Source organism: Cottoperca gobio, chromosome 21 (assembly GCF_900634415.1).
Source record: "Cottoperca gobio chromosome 21, fCotGob3.1, whole genome shotgun sequence".
NCBI classification, from domain to species: Eukaryota; Metazoa; Chordata; class Actinopteri; order Perciformes; family Bovichtidae; genus Cottoperca; species Cottoperca gobio.
This window is the reverse complement of record NC_041375.1, coordinates 21996727-22018514: the sequence shown is the minus strand read 5'-3', so window position 1 is coordinate 22018514 and position 21788 is coordinate 21996727. Positions and strand designations below refer to the sequence as shown.

Sequence of the window (21788 nt, the reverse complement as noted above, 5' to 3'; positions counted from 1 at the left end):
GGATAAGGACCGACCTCGGTCCTCTGGAAAATCTTCTGCACCCTCAGGCCTTTATTTCCGAGGCTTCGTTTCATCTCCCAGCTGAAACACACAAGATGTTCGGATGCAAGTTATTCCAAAGAGAAAGAAAACAAACGTCACAGCTCAGGACGGCCTCAGTGGTATTCTTGTAGTGGTATTGCTCTTGAATACTAATGAGTCACGCTGGAGCGTCTGAATGTTGCTAGCTAATGAATAGCTCGCAAAATCTGCAATGCAGCCCTAATCAGGGTTTGTTTGCTTCATTAGATTTTCCAGACATTCAGCAGGGAGTTGAGCAGAAAGACGGGGTTAATGATGATAACAAAAAAATAGGAAAAAAGCAAAGTTTCACAAGCTTTGTACTAAACATGTTCCGTACAGTAAACGTCCGCCTCGACTCTGCGACGGCGTTCTGTAAGCACACACAGTTTGGGTTATTTCACCTGAGACGTGTGTGTGTGTGTTTCTGTCCTTCCTGTCATTGCTTTTCATACTGGTTAGAAGTGGGCGGGGCTCCGTTGGAAAGATGATGTCATGTGTTTCCAATCAGAGTTCAGCAACATTTGAAGCAGAGCGTAAGGCAGTCGGTGGCGTGTGTGCTCATGTGGCCGACTGTTTTTGAATAATAAATAATTGCTGAGGGTGTTTTTATTCCAAACTTTGTGTTTCCTTTTTTTTATGAAAATGCTCTACAGAAATGCTTAACATTTGAACATTTTGAGAGGTTTTAGATTACAGCAGAGGAACAATCAAACAGTCTTATACCGCAGCGTGTCTCACACAAAGCCTGTAAATAACAAGGTCATGATTAGAGCCCTGCATGACGAGCTTTCATCAGCCTAATTCCCAATAAAACACCGACTGTTACATTTGATGTTGGTGCTTGAAAGCATTTCCAAAAATGTGAATGAATATATGCGTGTAGTGTTATTGCCGAGGTCAATGTGTTTCTCACATTTAGTTTGCTCTAAAAGCAGTTTTTTCTAAAAGTAATACATTTGATTCGACCGAATGTATAAGCCCGATTGTTAATCCCTCCTGTGCAGACGTGAAATACTGTGCATGTGTAAATAAGCCTGGCTCGTACGCGTTGGTAAGATTCAGCCACCAGGCTCCACTCAGTAAATGGCTCAAAATGTGGAAAGTGGTGGCATAAATCACAATAACAGCCTTAACAGTCACACTGTTGCCTTGATTATCTGCCAAGGAGCAGCATCCTGGTGCATTTAATGATGCCTCTGCTTTGCCGCATTCTAAAAGCATCGGACGGTCATTTGTGTGGCTGATAATTGTGTCTCTGCTCTTGCGGAAAGTTGAATTATTGGCCTTGTCTGACTGTGTTGAACTGTCCACGATAGCCTAGAGCTCCACTGTCAATGATCTATATTTCTGGTGCTTTATAGTAGGAGTACTTATTGATCTGATATGTCACCTGCCTAGAGTCGGTTATGAAGAAGCTGGTAATCAGTCATTTGAGAGGAGAGAGGTTGTTTGTCTCTGTTTCTGACTCCATCTCTCTCTCTGTTTCTCTGTTTATGTCCCCTGGCTTTGTCTGGTGCAGACTGAAGGTAGAGAGAGAGGAGGGGGGGGGGTAGAAAGAGAAGAATGACATCTCCCAATTGTATTCAGGGTTTTCTTTTGTTTTTTTTAGCTCTGCAGGGTGAAAACACAATACGAGAGCCCTTATTGCCCCTGGCTGCCTCTGTGGCGATTTCTCTTCCTTCTCACGTGCACCCGGTCGGATCTTCTCATATTTCGACACCGCACGAAGATTCTTATCACTTTACATGAAATAGTATGTCCAAGGATAGGAAGAAGACATCGCCCTTGGGTTCGCCTTGTCAGCACATTGTTGTTTGTGCTATTCAAGGATTTATGTTGTTTTTTTTACTGCGCTTGTATTTCAATTATTTCACTTCTACTGCTGAAAATCTAACTTTTCACTTTGGATCTGAGGTAATTTACTACAATCTCCCCTCTATGGTCCTGCAGAGATTCGTCGGGAATGTGAATTCGGAGGCTGTTGTCCAGAACAAGCTGTCCCACCCAGTGAGAACTCGTTTCCTGCGTTTTGTCCCGCTCGAGTGGAACTCCAGTGGCTGGATGGGGCTCAGACTGGAGGCGTACGGCTGCTCCTACAGTGAGTAACGCACACCGTTCAGTTGATACAACACTCTGAAAGCACTCATCAGATCACTGCGGTTTACACCACCTGGAACATTTTTCATTTATACCTTTTGACGCTGCAGCCTATCTCCCTTGATGGAGAGTAATGAGGACTATTTTCTCTTTACTTGGTTTTAACACGCCGTTTGATACTCCAGTGAAATGGCTGATCAAAAAAAGAAATCTGACAGCCGGGGTGTGAAACACATAACACGCACAGGGTTATCTTCTCGTTCAACACTTCCAGAGTAATACTTTCAGTTATACGTCACACGCTTAATGTTGGAACATCTGGAGACACCTTTTGTTTGAGTCGTCGACTAACATCGCCATCATCTCTTCACGGTGAACTTTTTATTTAGCTATATAGACTTTTATATTATACAGTACACTGACAGGTATTTGCTCAGTTACATAACCCGTGTTATTTTATAGTTATGTTCACAAGGCAGCAGCTATAAAAACAACAAAGTGTTGAGCGCAGCTGACTTTACTGATAGATGCTGCAGCTAAACACAGAATGAGTTGGAAGAACTACAAAGTGGAGACGGATGATGGAGAAATGTTCTCATTACAGTTTAGCTCATTACATCGCTGATATTACTACTGATGCTGTTGATGCGTAGACTCTCGGCCATTAATACCAAAAGAATAATTGCGTTTGCTTGTTTCTCCTTCTCATCATTACTTCATTATTTTCTTGTCTCGTACATTTTATTTATATATATATATATATATATATATATATATATATATATATAAATATATAGCACCTTTCCAACATAAAGTGCAGCTCAAATGAAAAAGGGAAACAAAAAGAATGATATCATATAAAATGATGGAAGCTACAGAAACCCTGAGAGGGAAGGTGGCCAACATAGCCACACACACACACACACACACACACACACACACACCTTCCTGTTTTAGCGCTTCAGCACAGAAGAAGAAGAAGAAGAAGAAGAAGAAGGGAGTAGTGCGCATGGCTACAGTTAATCACTTGAAGTTAATGAGTTCTCGAAAAGAAAACAATTTAAATTATTATCTTGAAAGATTTAATCACAAACAAGTACATTAAAAGAATTCCATACTTGTAATTGTAATGAGATTCTTAAACAAACTGGACCTCTGTGACCGTGTGGCGCCAGATTAAAGACGTACAATCGGCATCGTGAAGCGGCACTAACTGGACGAGCAGGTGGATTAACTCACCGTCAGAATATTCCACGGTGATCAGTCAGTTTTACGATACACAAACACAGCGGCACGCTGTATTAAAGTTGCATGAACAGGTATAAATCTTGTGTCCTCATTGTTTTTGGATTTATGTTTCTGCTTTTACTCGTGATACCAAATGAATTACAATATAACTGATGAATTACTAAATGATAGAAAAGGTTACATTGTTCAGCTGCAGTACAGACTGCCATCCGTGCAGGGGTGTCTCTCTGAGGGCAGGATTATCTCGAGGCGACATGCCACGGGTTTCAAATCTATTCTTCAGGCCTCCCTGAAATCAATTGCACCTGAGAATGAAACAGGGAGAGTGTAACAGAGATTGGGATTTGCACCATTTTTGATAGAGTGGCCGCTGGTTTGGGAACAGTAGTTTTTCTCTACGACGGTGATCACCTGAGCCGCACGTCTCATGTCTGACTGCATGAAGAGCGATAAAGCTGTGAAGCTATTAGGTTTTTGACTCCACTGTGGAAAGACATGCGCCGCCTGTTCCAGCTGCTTGTATACATTTCTAATCATTTGGTTTGGTTTTGATGCTGGTAATGCTGAATTCATTATTGTGGCGTCAAAAAGAAATAATGGAATTGAATACATATTGTTGCAGCCAGTGGTTATGTTATGCCTTACATTAAACAGCATTGCACTAGAGGCAGGCGAATCCATCCCCGAAGAATCGTTACCACCGGTACTTAATCATGTTTTGAGGATCAATACCAAAATAGAGAATTAAACCCATTTCAATTAACGTTCTGAACACACTCTTCCTAATGCAGGTATTCTTGTGTTTTGAAAAGCATGTGATTAAGTTATTAATAGTAAATAAAAAATGGTCAGACTGTGAGAATTGCAACATTTTTCCTCCTAATTCATTGAGTGCAATACTGACTGAAGAGTTACTGTGGTTCTCCTACAGAGTCATATGTGGCAGACTTTGACGGCAGAAGCTCCTTGCTGTATCGGTTTAACCAGAAGTCCATGTCGACGGTGAAGGACGTGATCTCCCTGCGCTTCAAGAGCAATCAGGCCGAGGGTGTTTTACTGCACGGAGAGGGGCAGAGAGGAGATTACATCACCCTGGAGCTTCACCGCGGACGATTGGACCTCTACCTCAACTTAGGTAACTGTGCTTCCCTGTGCCTCTCTCTCTCTCTCTCTCTCTCTCTCTCTCTCTCTCTCTCTCTCTCAACAATAAATATCACATATCTTTAAGTCGGGTCGTTACTTGTCGAAATAACGATTCCCTTCATGCTAATTTACTGCTTTCTGTTCTGGTATACGTCCTCTAAGGGAATGCCCTCGCACATTTACAGGTTCACCGTGGAAGATGTAAAGCTGCTCACTGCATTCCCGCTGTTATCTTTGTGTTTCTGCAGACGACAGCAGGTTGAGGTTCAGCAGTGGCCGTGTTGCCGTCACTGTGGGCAGTCTGCTGGATGATCAGCAGTGGCACTCTGTTCATATGGAGCGCTTCAACAAGCAGGTTAACCTCACAGTGGACTCCCACACACAGCACTTCCAAACCAAAGGAGAAGGGCACTCACTGGAGGTGGACTACGAGGTGAGTCCACGGGATGTTTAAATTACATGTGAATATATCTCGTAATGAAATCATCCAGTGAGGGCGGGACGCCTCTATCATTAATAACGTGAGCAGTGAAGTTAATGATGAGCCTCGGAGTACTACAGTCAACAGCATTTATTCTATGCACTGTAAGCCCTTGGGAAGAGGCAAATATGGAAATGGCATTTCAATAACGAATGATAGAAAAGAAAGAAACAGAAAAAGGAGCAGAGACCAGTTATTTGTCCCGTCTCAAAGGAGCAACGGACTGAGGACCGTCGACCTCTACAGCCTTTTAAACTGCATTTAAAGCTGGGAGAGGCAGGTTATGTTTGGCGTCATAGGGCAAATATTCCATAATAAACTTTCAGCATATTGTAATTCAAGTGTTACCCCAGAGCAGGGGTATCAAACATGTGGCCCGGGGGCCAAAACCGACCCACCAGAGGGTCCAGTCCGGCCCGTGCAAAGTGTAAAAATTAGTTGTTTTGATCATAAAGTAAAATACTGTTCCAGATACCTGTGACGAAATGTTTTGTGCCTTTGTAGATACACTGTGATCAGTAAATGCACATGTGTAAATGATCAACTGAGGCACAATATTGTTGAAATTGCTCCTTTTTTTCTTAAGACATTTCAGGTTGTTCATAATGTTTTGTAAAAAGATTCGATTTGAACATTTTCAGAATGTATTTTGTTGCACTAAAATGAAGGGGAACATTTGGAGTTGTGGTTATTTATAGGTTTGTATGATGTGATGTTCCTGGTCCGGCCCACTTGAGATCAAATTGTGCTGCATGTGGCCCCTGAACTAAAATGAGTTTGACACCCCTGCTCCAGAGGGGAGGCACTTCTTCTGGACAGGGCAAAAAAACAAAAATGCATTTGGAAATACAACCCTCATCCTCTTCCACCAGACGAGCATATGTATACGTATGATATGAATCGCGTGCATTTGCACACGGTTCATACTAACCTGTACGAGTGCTAGTCATTCATTTCAAACATCATCCGCATCATGATTGTGATCCCAATGCACTTCGTAACCTTGCAAACTTTTGTGCCTGTAAAGCTCTTTGGGGTGACGCAGTGTGATTCGAGGCTCTTAGCTAGCAACAATATCTGCAACATTTTTTAGAGATAATGTTGCTTTTCTCCCAGCTACTAGTATAACACAGGGTTAGCTCACAGCTGCTGCAATCATTTCTCTCCATCTGTTAAATGCATTGCATTACATTACATTACAGTCCCCCCGGAGAAACTCAGGGTTAAGTACCTTGCTCATGGTGGCAGCCCTGGTATTGAACTCACAACCATCTAGTGTTGTATTTGGAAGCTGTACCACTAGACCATCACCACGCCTATATTATCAGACTCTCTAGTTGATACGTCCATATTCCTTTTTTTGCAGTGTAGGTAGTTCGATGCTGGAATAGCAACTTTTTCTGGATATTCCACCGCTGTATCTATCGAGCTGGCATCGTCTGAAGGGATGTGTGCATGTCTTTGTATGTAGAGCAGCCAAGAGGAACGCCCTCTCTCTGAAATGACCCGTGATTGGCTAAAGTTCACATCACAGGCTAGATTGTCTAAAGCCTGAACCCAGCGCAGAGAGGAGGTGCAGGAGTCTAGACTTGAATTACAATATGCTGAAAGGTTATTCTGGAATATTTGCCCAATCATGCCAAAAATATAATGCCTGCTCCAGCTTTAACATTGTGCTACTCCACATTGAATTCTGTGGAAACTTTATTATTATACTTTTGAAAAGATTAAATCCATGTTTCAAGAGATTATGAGATATTACAGTTATTTAGAAACCTATTATTTGAATGTTCACTAACCGCTCCCCTGGACAGTGATCGTCCAATCATAGTTTAGCAACAGTAACTAGGCATACAGTATAATAGGCATATAATTTATATAGCCATGAAGTGCATATTTAACTCTTTTAGAGGGTTCTCCTTTTTAAAATGAATCAGCCTGACACATAGTGTTCAACAAACTCAGGGAGCTAAGGTTCATTAGCTAGCTAGTATTCTAAAATGTGATTAATCTGCTGCTATAACAGCCTCCACTTTTCTGGGACGGCTTTCAAAAAGATCTTGGAACCTGGCTGCAGGGATTTGCTTCCATTCAGCCTCATAAGCATTAGTGAGGTCCAACACTGATGTTGGGTGATAAGGTCTGGCTCACAGTCACTGTGTTTGATAGGCTCTGTGCAGCCAAGTTCTTCCACGCGAAAATCGGAAAAACCCTTTTTCTTTAAAGGAGAACTCTTTGTGCAACGGGGCCTCGTCGTGTTGAGAAAGGAGACGTAATTTCCCTTTGTTGGAACTAAAGAACATACGCCATTAACAGCATTAACAACAGACCCAGACCACAACCGGCCAAACTTTATGCATATAGTCGACCATAGTGTATGTTTAGCTCCAGTGAGTGGGTGTTGTTTTCTCACTCTCTGAATCACTGTCTCATCTGTTCATGCGGCAACTGGTGAGACTGTGTCTGTGCATGTATTTTCAGACTATGATAGATTAACATACAGTAAAATACAGAATTTTATATATTATTTTTAATGAAAATAGCACACATGAATATACAGTTTTGTACTCGTGTCTTTTTGGATCGGTTGTGCATCTCGTGCTGAAGCTTCTCCCTCTTCTGTGTTCCCTTCATCAAAGCTGAGTTTTGGAGGCATTCCACTGCCTGGTAAACCTGGCACCTTTTTGAGGAAAAACTTCCACGGCTGCATGGAAAACCTCTACTACAACGGGATGAATGTCATAGACCTGGCGAAGAGACGCAAGCCACAGATACACAGCGTGGTGAGTAACATTTCTGTCTGTTGTACACACGTACTGTAAAATGTGTCAGAGCTCCCTCTATAGGATATGCTGTGAGGAGCTTGAGTTAGGAAAACAGAGCCAGACTTATACGTGATTTTATAGAAATGCACCAGCTGAAAAATAAAAGGTAACTACAGCTGTCAATATTTGTAATAGTGATATTAATTTGACCCAAACGCATCTATTGCGTGTCTGTATGACAATTCCTTTTTACTAGTATATATACCAATAAAACTGTGATAGGTTAATATCGGACAATATATCGACCTATCGCTCGGCTCTCTTGCTGACAAAGACAAATAATCTTTGTACCAGGTCAGGAAAAATCTTCAGCTTCCCCTGTAAATCCAGGTTGAGTCCGTCCTTGAGCTCTGTATACTCCGTGTGCCTCTCGACCAAGAACACTATTACTGCATTTAAAAGCTCAGAAATGTGAGAAATCACTTTTCCATTTGAAAAGAATGGTACATGGCAGATAATCTCTACTAGGGATGGAAACTGATTTAATGATTTTTAAAAGAGTAGTGTTATGGTTTAGCAGTAAAGTGCATAGAGCTAAAGCACAGACTGGAGTCTCTACTGACTGACGACCAGAGATTAACTTATGACAGCTGTCTGACACAAATAAATGTGGGTTGTACATTCATGTGCGTCTCCTGTATGACAGGTGTATGTACGAGTTTTGGTTCCATTAACTCAAGAGGTCATCTCGCTTCGAGCAGTGATTGATATACTTACAGTATAGGATATAAATACCGTATGCTGTAGGAATTCAACAGCCATATCTGCAGGGAAAAATGTAATGTATAAACGTTCAAATTTGAACTACTGTGTAGATTTTATATTGCATGTTTCATTTTCTATTCTAGCATTTTTTGCTTAAACTAAACTTAATTATATGAACAATGGCCAAAACTATAATAAAAAACAAACTAAGACACTCAAATTAATTAATACAAAGAAGTTTAGCTAAATGCTAACATGAGCATGCTAGCCTCATCACAGTGATAATGCTAACATGATCAAAGTGATAACGCTAACATGATCACAGTGATAATGCTAACATGATCAAAGTGATAACGCTAACATGATCACAGTGATAATGCTAACATGATCCCAGTGATAATGCTAACATGATCAAAGTGATAACGCTAACATGATCCCAGTGATAATGCTAACATGATCAAAGTAATAACGCTAACATGATCCCAGTGATAATGCTAACATGATCAAAGTGATAACGCTAACATGATCACAGTGATAATGCTAACATGATCCCAGTGATAATGCTAACATGATCAAAGTGATAACGCTAACATGATCCCAGTGATAATGCTAACATGATCAAAGTGATAACGCTAACATGATCCCAGTGATAATGCTAACATGATCAAAGTGATAACGCTAACATGATCACAGTGATAACGCTAACATGATCACAGTGATAACGCTAACATGATCACAGTGGTAATGCTAACATGATCACAGTGATAATGCTAACATGATCACAGTGATAATGCTAACATCAGCATGCTAGCCTGATCACAGTGATAATGCTAACATGCTGATGTTTAGCAGGTATTGTGTTTACCATGTGAGGCATCTCTGTTTTGCGTATTAGTATGCTAACATTTAACAATTAGCATTAGATTAAAAGTACCGCTGAGGCTCATGGGAATGTCATTAACTTTGCAGCCATAAAGTAAAAATATTCCACAACTTAAGTTTTGGACCTGATGATGGCGCTAGAGGGAAAAGTCAGTAATCAAAGTTATTACAATTCCTCCAGGGTGGATATTAATGGCTGCACCAAATGCCCTGGCAATCCGTAGCCTACAGTAGTTGTTGTGATATGTTATTCAAAGCAACACATGCCAACCCCATGGTGGGGTAGAGGTAAAGCCAGAGAAAATCTTTAGGATGTATTCTATGGGGACGTTGGATGTATAGCAATCCGTCCAATAGTTATACAGATGTTTCTGTCTGGACTAAAATGGCAGACAGACTATTTTCTCCTCGCTGTGAGGTTTCACATTTTTATCGGCTGATATTTGATTAGTCCGATTTAAGGCATTCTGCTTAGAAACTGGAAGCAGAGCATAACGTTAAAAAACAATCATGACATCCATTGTGAGCCTAACTACTATATCATTAACTCCAAGTGTGTGAATGGATTCATTTGAAGAGTCACATCCCCCCCCCACACACACACACACACACACAAATCAGACGGGTCGGCCAAAGATCCGCTCGCCACATCTCATCTGAGACACCCCTCTGCCTTTAAAGTCTGATTGCTGCGTTAAAAAGCCTTTACTGACAACAGAAGCAGTGAGGCTGTCATGATGAAAGCTGTAATGGAATTTCAATGGGACTATCTCCCTGAGGTTGATGGGAGGGAATCACATTGAGAGTAAGAGAGCTGTGATTGCGGTGTGCTGCCCTGCAGGCACTGGGACTAATAGGACTCTGACCTTAGCAGACACGACCAGTCTGTGTCTGAATCTACCTAACACGACCTCTACACCACACAGAATTAAACTGAAAAATGTCAACTTAAAGGGTTTTTATCCTTGAAGGATTTAACATCTTGGTTTAGAGCAAATAAATGTCATGGATTCATCTTGGATCTATCCTTCTTTTTCACATTTCGGCTTACTTTGGAGTTTAGACAACCTCTGATCCGCATGGACTATCACAGGGGAAATGAATCTCTATTAAATACTTTCATTTAAAGTGCTGAAAATGGTTTATAATTAGTTTTGTTAATGCTTTCCTTGGCTCCATACATTCTTAAAGGAGGGAAATGCACTTATTCACTCTCTTGCCAATTATTAGATGAGCAGATAAATAAAAGTCTCATGTCTGGGTGATAAATAGAAAGCTACAATTAAATTACATTATGATTCCCTGTGCCACAAAGGGGAAAAAACAAGTGGTGTGCGTGTTGTCTTCTACTCATCGTACATTATGGATGATATGTTCCTGACAGCTGAGGAAACTTTTACACAGTGCTTCTTCTTTTGTGTGTGCATGGAAACACCTCCAACACAGCTGGGGGACTATCATGCAATTTAACCCTCATCCTCCATAGACTTTTTGTCACATCTCACAGGTGCTTTATTCTATCGTTCCAATTTTTCATGACTTTGTCAATCTACTTTTATTCCTAATGACTATTATATGACTATTTCTGTTTTAATTAGTACTCTTTACAAATACCAATATAATATGTCCTGGGGGACGCAAGTTAAAAGCACCTAATTTCAGCCCATGCAGTTTTAATAGACAGAATAGAATAGATCAAATGTTTGCCATGGGTCCTAATTGAAATTCTCTCACACTCTCAGGGAGGGCAGGAGCACTCAGTCATGTTAAAGGAGACGGATGTATAAGACCAATTTCCTCATGTGTTACACACAATATGCAAATTAAAGATATATGTTCCACATTAGATATGACTAAAAACATTTAGACCTATGTTATATATTTTGTTGAGTTGTGTAAATATTCCAACAATTTTCAAACCTAGAGAAATATATAATTTTAATCAAGGGAACGGTGTGTAGGCTATGTATCAGCGTTGTGGTTGTCTGCCAGAAGCTAGCTAGCTAAAATAGATTTGCGTCCAGTTCCAAACCACAATTTTACGATACACTTGCTCGATCTCGTTCCTTCTTAACTAAATGTTTTTATTGGATGAAGGATTTTAGTCAGACGTTTGATCCTTGTTTTTTTTAAAGCAAAGCAAACTTAGCCTTTAGCTCGTAGCTGCTCCGCCCTGTGTTCACCGGGGAAACACTGATTTTTAAAGTGAAACTGCTTTATTGAGCTTTAGTCATCGGCTCTGTTTGTTTTGAAGAGGAGGAGACCTCTGCGGATTATTAGACTCCTGGTAAAAATATCTTGAACGATGAACAATGAAGTAATTCTAATCGGGAGAAGCTGACTGCAATGACAAATGTCTTTCGTTATTGTTTTGATTGAGAGCCCCCTAGTGACAGAAAATTAGGCTACATATTGTACGTTTAACTGTAACTGTTTTTTCTTTTTGGCATTGAGTACAAAACTAATAATGTTTTGAGAGGAAAAAAGTTTATACTTTGCTATTGGTTGTTTTTTACAGTAGTTTATTCTTGGGATCCCAGGGACCCTTAAATGTTAAACATGTCAGTAGGATGAGGGCTATGCACTGTGCCACTTTATGATTAATTATGTCTTGAGAAAGGTCTTTTTCAACGTAACGTCGACTCCAATAAATCAATGCAGAGGCGATAAGTGTGTGAGTTGACTTTTTTCAATGAAATATGAAGCTACAGACAACAGCCTGTTATATTAGCTTAGCATAAAGACTGGAAACATGTGGAAACAGCTAGTCTGATTATGTCCAAAGGTAAAATCAGCCTACCAGCACCTCTGAAGCTCACTAAAATGTTATATATTGTTTGAGATATAACATATAATGGATAGAAATATGAGAGTGGTATCGATCTCACCTTTGGCAAGAAACAAATAGGCTTATTTCTCAAAATGTCAAACATTTCATTTAATCATAATGTTTTATCGTGCACATTATTATGAATTCATATTTTTATCAGGGTAGTACAAAATGCTGCTGATCATAAATTGACAATTGATGCAAAATAATTCAGTTTAACTAGTTGAAGGTTATATTTAAATATGTTTATTGGGGTTTCAACTCATGATTGCTCATAATTCTTTACCCATCTGTTCCCTTTTTGTGCAAATCAACATGACGTTTGTATCCAGACATGTCACAATGGACATCCCTCTGAGACTAACTCGCCGTAACATGTAGCTGAAGATTTGTGTAAAACTGCGTCCTTGGGTTTTGTCGTCCTCCAGGGCAACGTGACCTTCTCGTGTTCGCAGCCCCAGCTGGTGGCCTGCACCTTTCTGAGCTCCAGCAGCAGCTTCCTGTCACTTCCGTCAGCGGCGTCTGCCACGGGAGGTTTCTCTGTTCGCTTCCAGTTTCGGACGTGGAACCCGGATGGGCTGCTGCTCTCTGTGCAGCTGAACCCGGAGCCACACAGGCTGGAGCTACAGATCAGCAACAGCCAGCTGCAGCTGACCCTCCACAGCTCAGGACGTCCGAAATCAGAGGTCTCTGCTGGTGAGTACACAGGCCACACATACAGTAAGCACACATGTGTTGAATAACGGTGTTTGGGAGGACCTCAGGAGTTAATTCACTCTCACAAATGTCTCTATATCATACCTACAGAATATTTAGATTCCAATGGAGTTTGTTTCCTTGTGTTTTTAGTTAAAAGCAGTTGAAGTGGATTTTATAATATGCACAGAACTTTTAAACCACAGAAGCAATCTTCAAAATGTACATTTTAAATATTAAAATTACGTAGTAGGATGAGACTAGCCTGTTTTGTTTGTCCTAAAGGCGCCCTTTGGAGATTCTTACCTCTATTATGTCCTGGCGCTGCGGTTCTTTGCATTTTGTTTGCGTCACACGTCACGTACACAGTCTATGGTTTCACACTGATCCACTGATCAACAGCTGGTGGTAACATGCCTCAGATCTGCTACAAAGCACCAGAAAAAACAGTGATGAAGAAATACCGCAAGCTAGTAAACATTTATGGAAACATTAATGCTGGATTTGACAATACAGAGCACTCATCCTTAGAGCTTTAGGATACACACTTATACGTTTAAGCATCACATACATAACTTGTAAACATAACTTTTGTTACTCCACAGGGACCATTGAAGTCAGCCACTGACTTAGTTTCCTGCGTTAATTAAAAAATTGGCCCCCTTTTAGCAATTTGCAAGAGCCCCCTCAGCGCCAGACTAAAGCCCCCCCCCCCTCCAAGTGCCTTGAGATGATGGGCTTTAGAGTGTTAGTCAGATCCTGTTTGGAGAAGAACGCACGCAGAATTGAACATGGAGATGGCACATCCGTTGCTGCGTCACCTTAATGTGTCATGTGTGTCCATACATATACACTCGTGCAGCCATAATGCATGCTGGGTAGGACAAAGCATCTTAGCATGTGACACTTGATTATGTATTGTGACATGTAGCTTAATGGGCTTTTCCTCGCTGACTGGCCTCATCTCCATGCACGGTCACGTTGTGTGACAGATGACCACTTAACCCCATAGTGGAGGTAATGAATTATGCCTTTACGGTTTCGCCTCATGTTCACACAGACAACTTGTCGACGAGCGCCGGCAGAATATTAAAACAAATCCATTTAAGCTATTAAGAAAATTTTGGTTAAATAACAAAAGAGTGATTAGTTTGTTTCACGTGAACTACGCAGATAAACACGGTCGCATACAAATAAGGTGCAACAGATGTAATGTATATAAAGCGTGTATACTTGGATGTTTATATACTTATGTCTACGTGTGTATGTGCTGCATATGTTCAGTATGAATGCAACACTTAGCCAGTGTATGCAGCTGCCTTTATGTATATATTATATCTTGTATTTTGAATTGAAAATTCTTACAAATGGACGAATGAGTGTTTGAATCGTTCCCAGCGCCTAAAACACTCGACAACAATCTGTTGACTTGTGGCCAAATATTAGTTTTTCTTTGTGTTGCCAGATGTTGTGACTCTACCTTCATTCTGGATGTTATTCTCATTATAATGTGTGGTATTATGTAAACCCTCTCGGCACAGCTGCCTCTCACGGAACAGTATTACTGTCGCATTGCTTATTTAGAAATCTTTCGTTTTTGTTTTCCATACGCATTTTTTTTTCTTCTTCACATTTTTGAGAGCCAGTGAAGCAAAACAATACAATCCTCCACATATAACCCGTGACTGACCTTGACCTGCACGAGCTCTGGCACTGCAGGCATCAGCGCTCACCGACTGTCCGGTGTGTTGTTACAGATGGCAGCCCGCTGACGTGGTGGCTGGACTGGGAAGGAGAGAAGCGAAGCTACTGGGGAGGTTTCCTGCCTGGAGTTCAGCAGTGCTCCTGCAGCCTGGAGGAGAACTGCATAGACATGAACTACTTCTGCAACTGTGACGCTGATGCAGACGCATGGTACGTCGTGCACACACACACACACACACACACACACACACGCACAGAATTTGGAACATGTAGTCTAGAGAGAATATGTTCTTCCTTGTTTGCAATATTTTTTTTATTGAAAGTGGTGTTTCTATTATTTTGTCCACCCCATTTATATCAATTCAGCAGCAACACAAAGCAGAGGTGGAAGAAGTAAAACTCCTGCATTCAAAGTATTATCATATTATTATACATATAAAGTATGAAAAGTTCCTTATCATATATATATATATATATATATATATATATATATATATAAATATATATATATATAAATATATATATATATATATATATAAATATATATATAAATATATATATTTATATATATATATATATATTATATTATATATATAATATATATATATATAATATATATATATATATATATATATATATATTTATATTTATATATTTATATATATATATATATATATATATATATGATGCTTTTGGATGATTATTTCTGCTGTATTCATGTTTATTCTGCATTTTGTACTGCTGTAGATGTTTAAGGTTGAGCTAAGCTATTGATTTATGAGTTCAGCTTTGTGACGATGCAAGAGTTCATTCATGTTAAGAACATAAAGAAACACTTCATCCTTCACTTTTATCAGAACAGTTTGAAACAACAGGACAGAAAAGGTATGAAGAACTGTAATGTGAAAAGTAACTGTGTAGCTGCGAGCACCGGTGATCTCTCTGTGCTGTATCTGTATATCTCAATGATTAATTAGCCAATTTATCAATCAGGGAGTTCAACAAAAATCAATTTAAATTGAATATTCCTAAATCACAGAGCAGCTCAGAGTCCACAATCTGTTTCTCTTCTCGTCCATCTTCTGAACATTCAGATTGATTTAGTCCGAAATTCATAATTTCATACACCAGCGTTTACTCCAAATTGATTTATTACGGCTCAAAAACACAATTACAATCATGATCAATCTAATCCTAATTCTTAAGCACGGAAGGGTGGGGGGGGGGGGACAAAGGCTGCATTATAGTTTAGCTGTATTAGACGCTCTGAATGTCTTTGTTCAGTGATTGTTAATCCACTGCAAAGCTTCTCTACATTCACTTCCGTTTGCATATTTCCAGAGGCAGCTGTCTGCGTTGTGATAGATTGCTCCCTTTTTTTTTTTTATGTGTTTACTCTCCGCTCTGTGCTAATGCAGAGGAATGGACGCCTTTTTTTATCTGAATCCCCAGAAAGGCATCCACCCCGAGGGCACTGTGTTACTATTTATTCTGTGTTGTTTTGTGTGCCACAGGGCTAATGACTCGGGAATCCTCTCCTATAAAGACCACCTGCCAGTGAGCCAGATAGTGATCGGCGACACCAACAGAACGGGCTCGCAGGCTGTCTACCACGTCGGCCCTCTGCGTTGTTATGGAGACAGTAGGTGATCACCTCAGTGTTGAAGCTACTGTGCCAGATTTGGTTGCAGATGGATACCTTGATTCCCAGGTTTAGGGTCGATCAGAGGCAAACGCAGCTCAGATGGCGTCCTTATGCCTCGTCTGTTTATCCACGGGTAGGAAGTTAAAATGAATCTGTTCTGTCGCAAGTCAGACAACTGGCTGTGCGGACTGTAACCTCGTACAAGCCGCTGATCCTGCCAGCAGGTCCGGCTTTACAAACTCGTGTTGTGCAGCCAGTCAGGAGTGCCAGAATGGGGGGAAACACGAGGCTAGTGGTGGAGGGGGGGGGGGGGAGCAGCAATGGAACATGAAAGATGTTATAGATATTTCTCCTTCATGTCCCAGAGTGAGCTTTGGACAAAGGGCAGGGAATTTTTAGTAGCTCATCTGCAGTCAAATGTAGTTCAGACCGCCATGATTTTGATTTTAAATTCAAGTGGAGAGAGCGTTTCCTAAAGACATGAAATGTGTCTGCACAGGACATCTAGAATACTTCCTGTGATGTGACCCATTTTACTTCCTCCCTTCTCAACTATTTCTACACATTACGAGACGTTTTTATTATAAGTCGGGACTATTATATAATGCATGTGTGAGCATGTTCTGTACACTTGTTGTATTTCAAACACTTTGCTGACGGTACAAATAGCTTTTTGGTAAAATAACATTTACTTTCCAGACGATATTATTACCGTGAGTTATGCCTTTTGTTCGTCTAATAAAAGATTCTCAGTCGTAGTGGTTTTTATATTAGAAACTGATTTACTTTTATGGTCTTTTTCTTGACATCATCATTTAACCCGGGTATCACAGCATCCCACAGCAATGAGCTCTCCTAACAAAGCTTCTTGGCATTTTAATGCGCTCCAATAAAACTGCTCATTGAAAAGCTGGTGGAAATCTGCATGCAGTGTGAGATACAAAGACGGGTCTCGCCACGGAAAGCAACAGCGTTAGTTGTCGGTTGAAATATGTTTTGATGTTTTCCTGACAATGGACCTGTTGCCGTGCCGTGATGTCTGTGCATGTTGTTGTTCCAACCTCTCAGACAGGTCGAGTCAGACCTGTGACACCAAACACCTTCCTGTTTACACATTTCATTAACTCCTTTCCTCTTATGTCGCCGTTGCAAATGTGAGGAGACAAATAAGCCTCCTCGTTTATATCACTGCTTCCTTCAGTCGGTACTCTTCCTATCTCAAGTTGACTTTCATCTTTCCTCTCATTTCAGAGTCTATATGGAACGCAGCGTCTTTCTACCAGGAATCCTCCTACCTCTACTTCCCCACCCTACAGGGCGAGCTCGCCTCTGATATCTCCTTCTACTTCAAGACTAGCGCTCCTTCAGGAGTGTTTCTGGAGAACCAGGGCCTCAAGGACTTCATCAGAGTGGAGCTCAGCTGTGAGTCAACGTTCAGACCAGAATAGAGAAGTAGGGGAAGTGAAGTACATAACAAGGGCATGCACACATAAGAACACCCACAAAAGCTGTCGGTGATATTTCTTTTTTTGGCGCTTTTCTCCGATGGAAATGCTCGCTGTACTGTAGTTGACATTTTAATTTCCCCTAGAAGCAGGCTGTCAGGTCTGCACAGCGTGATGCAATCCTAATGACACAGTCAACAGCTGTGTGAGGCTGTCACAGGAGACGTTAAAAGCATTTCCTGACTACCTATGTTGCAAAGCTGAATGAACACACACGATGGACGAAGAGTGCCTCGCAGATATACTGGAGAGGAAAAAGGAAATAAAATGTCACAAATCATTGACTCTCCAATAAAGAAATACACTGTTGTTCTAAGGTTTTTGAGGATAAAGAATCCAGGGACGTGATCAAACAGTAAATGTACAGTAATGAATACTTATCCCGTCCTGAGAGAGGCGGCAGCAGTGGATTAGTTCATTTATTATAGGTGTTAAAAAAGGATTTGAAATTCTTGATTACACTGGGTTTTGTTCACAAACCGGAGGGAGGAGTTCTCAGCATATCTGGAGCCATTATGTATTGCTGCAGCATCGGAGACGTTGTAAAATATTGACGTGCTGTCAGCGGAGGCCCCTCATAAATCTATTCAGGTCATCAAGTTTTCCCAGCAGCATTGTATCACATTGCATCAGAAAAGGGAGGATAGAGAAGAACATGAAAAATAAAAAAGCTAATATCTCATTCAGTCTGACCTGGCTGTCGTGTGTGTGTGTGTGTGTGTGTGTGTGTGTGTGTGTGTGTGTGTGTGTGTGTGTGTGTGTGTGTGTGTGTGTGTGTGTGTGTGTGTGTGTGTGTGTGTGTGTGATTCCCCCTCTGGCCCTCCAGCTCCCTCAGTGGTTACTTTCTCCTTTGATGTGGGAAACGGTCCAGCGGTCCTGTCCATGAAGTCCCACCTCCCTCTGAATGACAGACAGTGGCACTCCGTGAGGGCAGAGCGCAACGCCAAGGAGGCCTCGCTGCAGGTCGACCAGCTTCCCCTCCGCTTCCTGGAGGCTCCGGCTGACGGACACCTCCGCTTACGTCTCAGCAGCCAGCTGTTTGTAGGTAGGCTTGCTGTCAGACTGAATACCACCAGAGACGGGTTTATTATATTATAATAATGCAATATAACCTGCATTAAGTGAACAACATTGACGTAAGTGCAATATTATATTATTTTAAGGCAGTTTATCTAAACGATACGTCCCAAGTTGATCACTTACATTAAGACAATTCTTTTTTCTATTACAAGTTTTCAAACATGTCATATGTAAATATGCAAATGAGGCATTATCTCATTAAATATGTGCTCATGTGCATCTTCATGAAAAGACATCTGAGCATTGAAAAAGGCCAGGGTTAACATCGTTGCTTCATTTTGTTAACATATTAAGAGTCTTAGGTTTATATCAATCTGTACCGACTGTAACTGTCCGCTGCTGGAAAGGAGGTTAGCGAGAGTGAACCAAAACTGTAAATTTGTGGGCAATTAAAAAAACCAAAGTAATGAGCTGAAATATATTAAAACGGGGAACTGCAGAGTCAGCGATATTTCTATGTGGGGTTTATCATCAGGAGCAACACCATTCACATCACATCTTTTAAAGGGAAGGGTCACGTCTTTAATACAGCACTCACATATCGATATGTATTCTTTTGAAAGAGGTATTGGTCATGTGTAATCATCCCTCTTCTACGCACTGTCCTTGAGGTGATCCTTTCGTAGCTCAACTACGCTGTAAGAAGTGTGGAGAGAAATGCATTGTAACGTAAGGCTGCAGCTTAACACGAGGCTTCTGCAGAACTCTGTGGTTGAACTTGCACAGAGCGAGGACTGCGTATTTTATATCCCTCTGTCTTGTACTGTAGTCGCACTGCAAAGGTATTTCTTCACACGTAAAATGTAGAGAAGTGATTACAGCTAACAATAACTGCCTTGAAAAAAAACCACAAACCTGCCCTGTAAGCTTCTGTGAAGAAGTAATGTATTTTATTATTTTTTCATTATTGCTCTGGTTCAGAAGCGTAGCTGCTCTCGTTCTCCTCTCTCAGTTCTGCAGCAGCCTTCCCCCCCTCTGACATTTTAATGTGTCTCCTTAATAATACGCCAACCCTCTGGAGGGGACAGACCCCATTTAAAAAATAAAAAAAGTGGGGGGTTTTTTTTTCACGTCTTCTCCATTTTACTGTAGGCCTACAGTTCATGCACTTAATGGGTAATTTACTTTTTAGAAATCATTTATCAGAGGAGGAAACGGAAGCAATAACCTTCTGTTGATCTCAGAAGAACTTGTCATTTGGTGAAGACTTAATTGTTTTCATAAGAAAGTGCAAAGGTGTCATTTTACAGCATAACGTTCATTTGAATATGTGATTGTGTTCGTTATTAAAGCTTTTCCTGCCATTTCAAAATTGATTGCTGGTTTGGAAAAGTGCTCAAATATGATTTAATAAAATAAAAATACCATTAGGAGATTTGTTGCTACTCTAAATGTATGTTAAGCTACACTTACCTTTATTTAACCTGGTGGGTTCAAACTTCTCTAATATGATATTCAAGTACAGTACTCTAATACTAATGTTGAATTTATCAAGTACTCCACGTAGGATTACTACTGTTAAAATGTTTTAAATATTCAATAGCTTCACCGTGTATTATGTAACACAATATGGCTGTTAATTATTTATTCAAAAGCTCTTTCTATTTTTTTTTAATAATATTTTTTTTAGTCAACAGTGATACATCCTGTTCTTTAAGTATACGTTGAATTTAACTACTTAATGTTTATTCCTGTATAGACAGGTTTCCACAATCAAGGATGAATTAAGCTATAGGGCAAAAAACCTGTCTGTGTATATATATATATATATTTATATATAGCACCGTGGGAAGTCAAGCAACAGGGCAGCAGTAGCACCGCGGGAAGTCAAGCAAAAGGGCAGTTTAGGAGCAGACGAGGTGTATGTTGACATGACATTTACCAAATGATGAAGGCATCGACACTAGTGCTGACAGATGTGGTGGCTTGTAAGCCATGTTCTTAACTGTAGACGATGACGTGTAAGTGGTGAGTTCCAATCATTTCCAAAAGGCAATTACTAAATATCACAGTGTGTGTGATAGTTGGCTAAATCTAGCTGACATGACGCAGCTATTAGCATTACTAGCACCAACCCAGAATACACAAAGTTGTTTCAGGTAGTGAGACATGTCCTGTGTGTTCCAGACCATCAGCAGGCAGCTTGTTTTAATAGCAACCCAAATATCCGGTGTCTTTAACCCTTTCACGGTGTGTTTTCAGTTCATGGAAGTTAATTGTAACATTTTGGTCACCCTCACGAGTCTTGGTTTCAAAAAAGATGGCGACAACCAAAAATCTACTTGAGGCTTGAAAACTAGGCTAGGGCACAAACTTCACGGTGCCTACGTCAACCTCTTATATACCGTCTATGATTACCGCTAATAAGGTTAGTATGTATGTGTGCCAGCAGGGGTTCAGGAAACGGAGACCCCCTCCTGTTAGAAGTGACTATCATGTTAGATGGTAGCAGTAGCAACATTAGTATGTATGATATCCCCGCTGTTCGTGCCATCATAATACACCAAACCCCTTGACATATGCCAGACAAATTAAAAAACTCATTTATCAGCCTCGTGGGATCATGAGAGGAAATTATACCCACCTGTTAGTGTGGGCTTTTTTTTGGGATAAATCACAGACATGAAAGAATGATACCTTTCCATCAGAAGTCATCAGTCTCACAACTCTATGAGGTGTAAATTAGCAGCTGTCGCCACGTAACAAATGTTTGTTGCATCTCACAGTGATGTCTTTTGAAAAGCTGTCTCATCTAATACATTGTGTTTTACTGGTAATGAGGTTTCTCGTGCTTAAGTGCCTACAGAGTTGCCCTAGATGGAAATGGCAATTAAGTACATTTTTATCGTAAATCCTCATCAGCCTTAAAGGGAATCATGGTAAT

At 40.6% G+C, this 21788-nt stretch overlaps 1 protein-coding gene across 1 annotated transcript in view; it reads left to right on the top strand.

Moving 5' to 3' along the window:
• Positions 1-21788, top strand: part of LOC115026556 (contactin-associated protein-like 5) — a 63312-nt gene that overhangs the window by 26574 nt on the left and 14950 nt on the right. Inside the window, exons 4-12 of the mRNA XM_029459413.1 lie at positions 2014-2161; positions 4340-4543; positions 4800-4984; positions 7672-7815; positions 12703-12970; positions 14728-14884; positions 16189-16316; positions 17571-17741; positions 18651-18869. Of these exons, the coding sequence (XP_029315273.1) occupies positions 2014-2161; positions 4340-4543; positions 4800-4984; positions 7672-7815; positions 12703-12970; positions 14728-14884; positions 16189-16316; positions 17571-17741; positions 18651-18869 (1624 nt within the window). The remainder of the gene's footprint in view (positions 1-2013; positions 2162-4339; positions 4544-4799; positions 4985-7671; positions 7816-12702; positions 12971-14727; positions 14885-16188; positions 16317-17570; positions 17742-18650; positions 18870-21788) is intronic.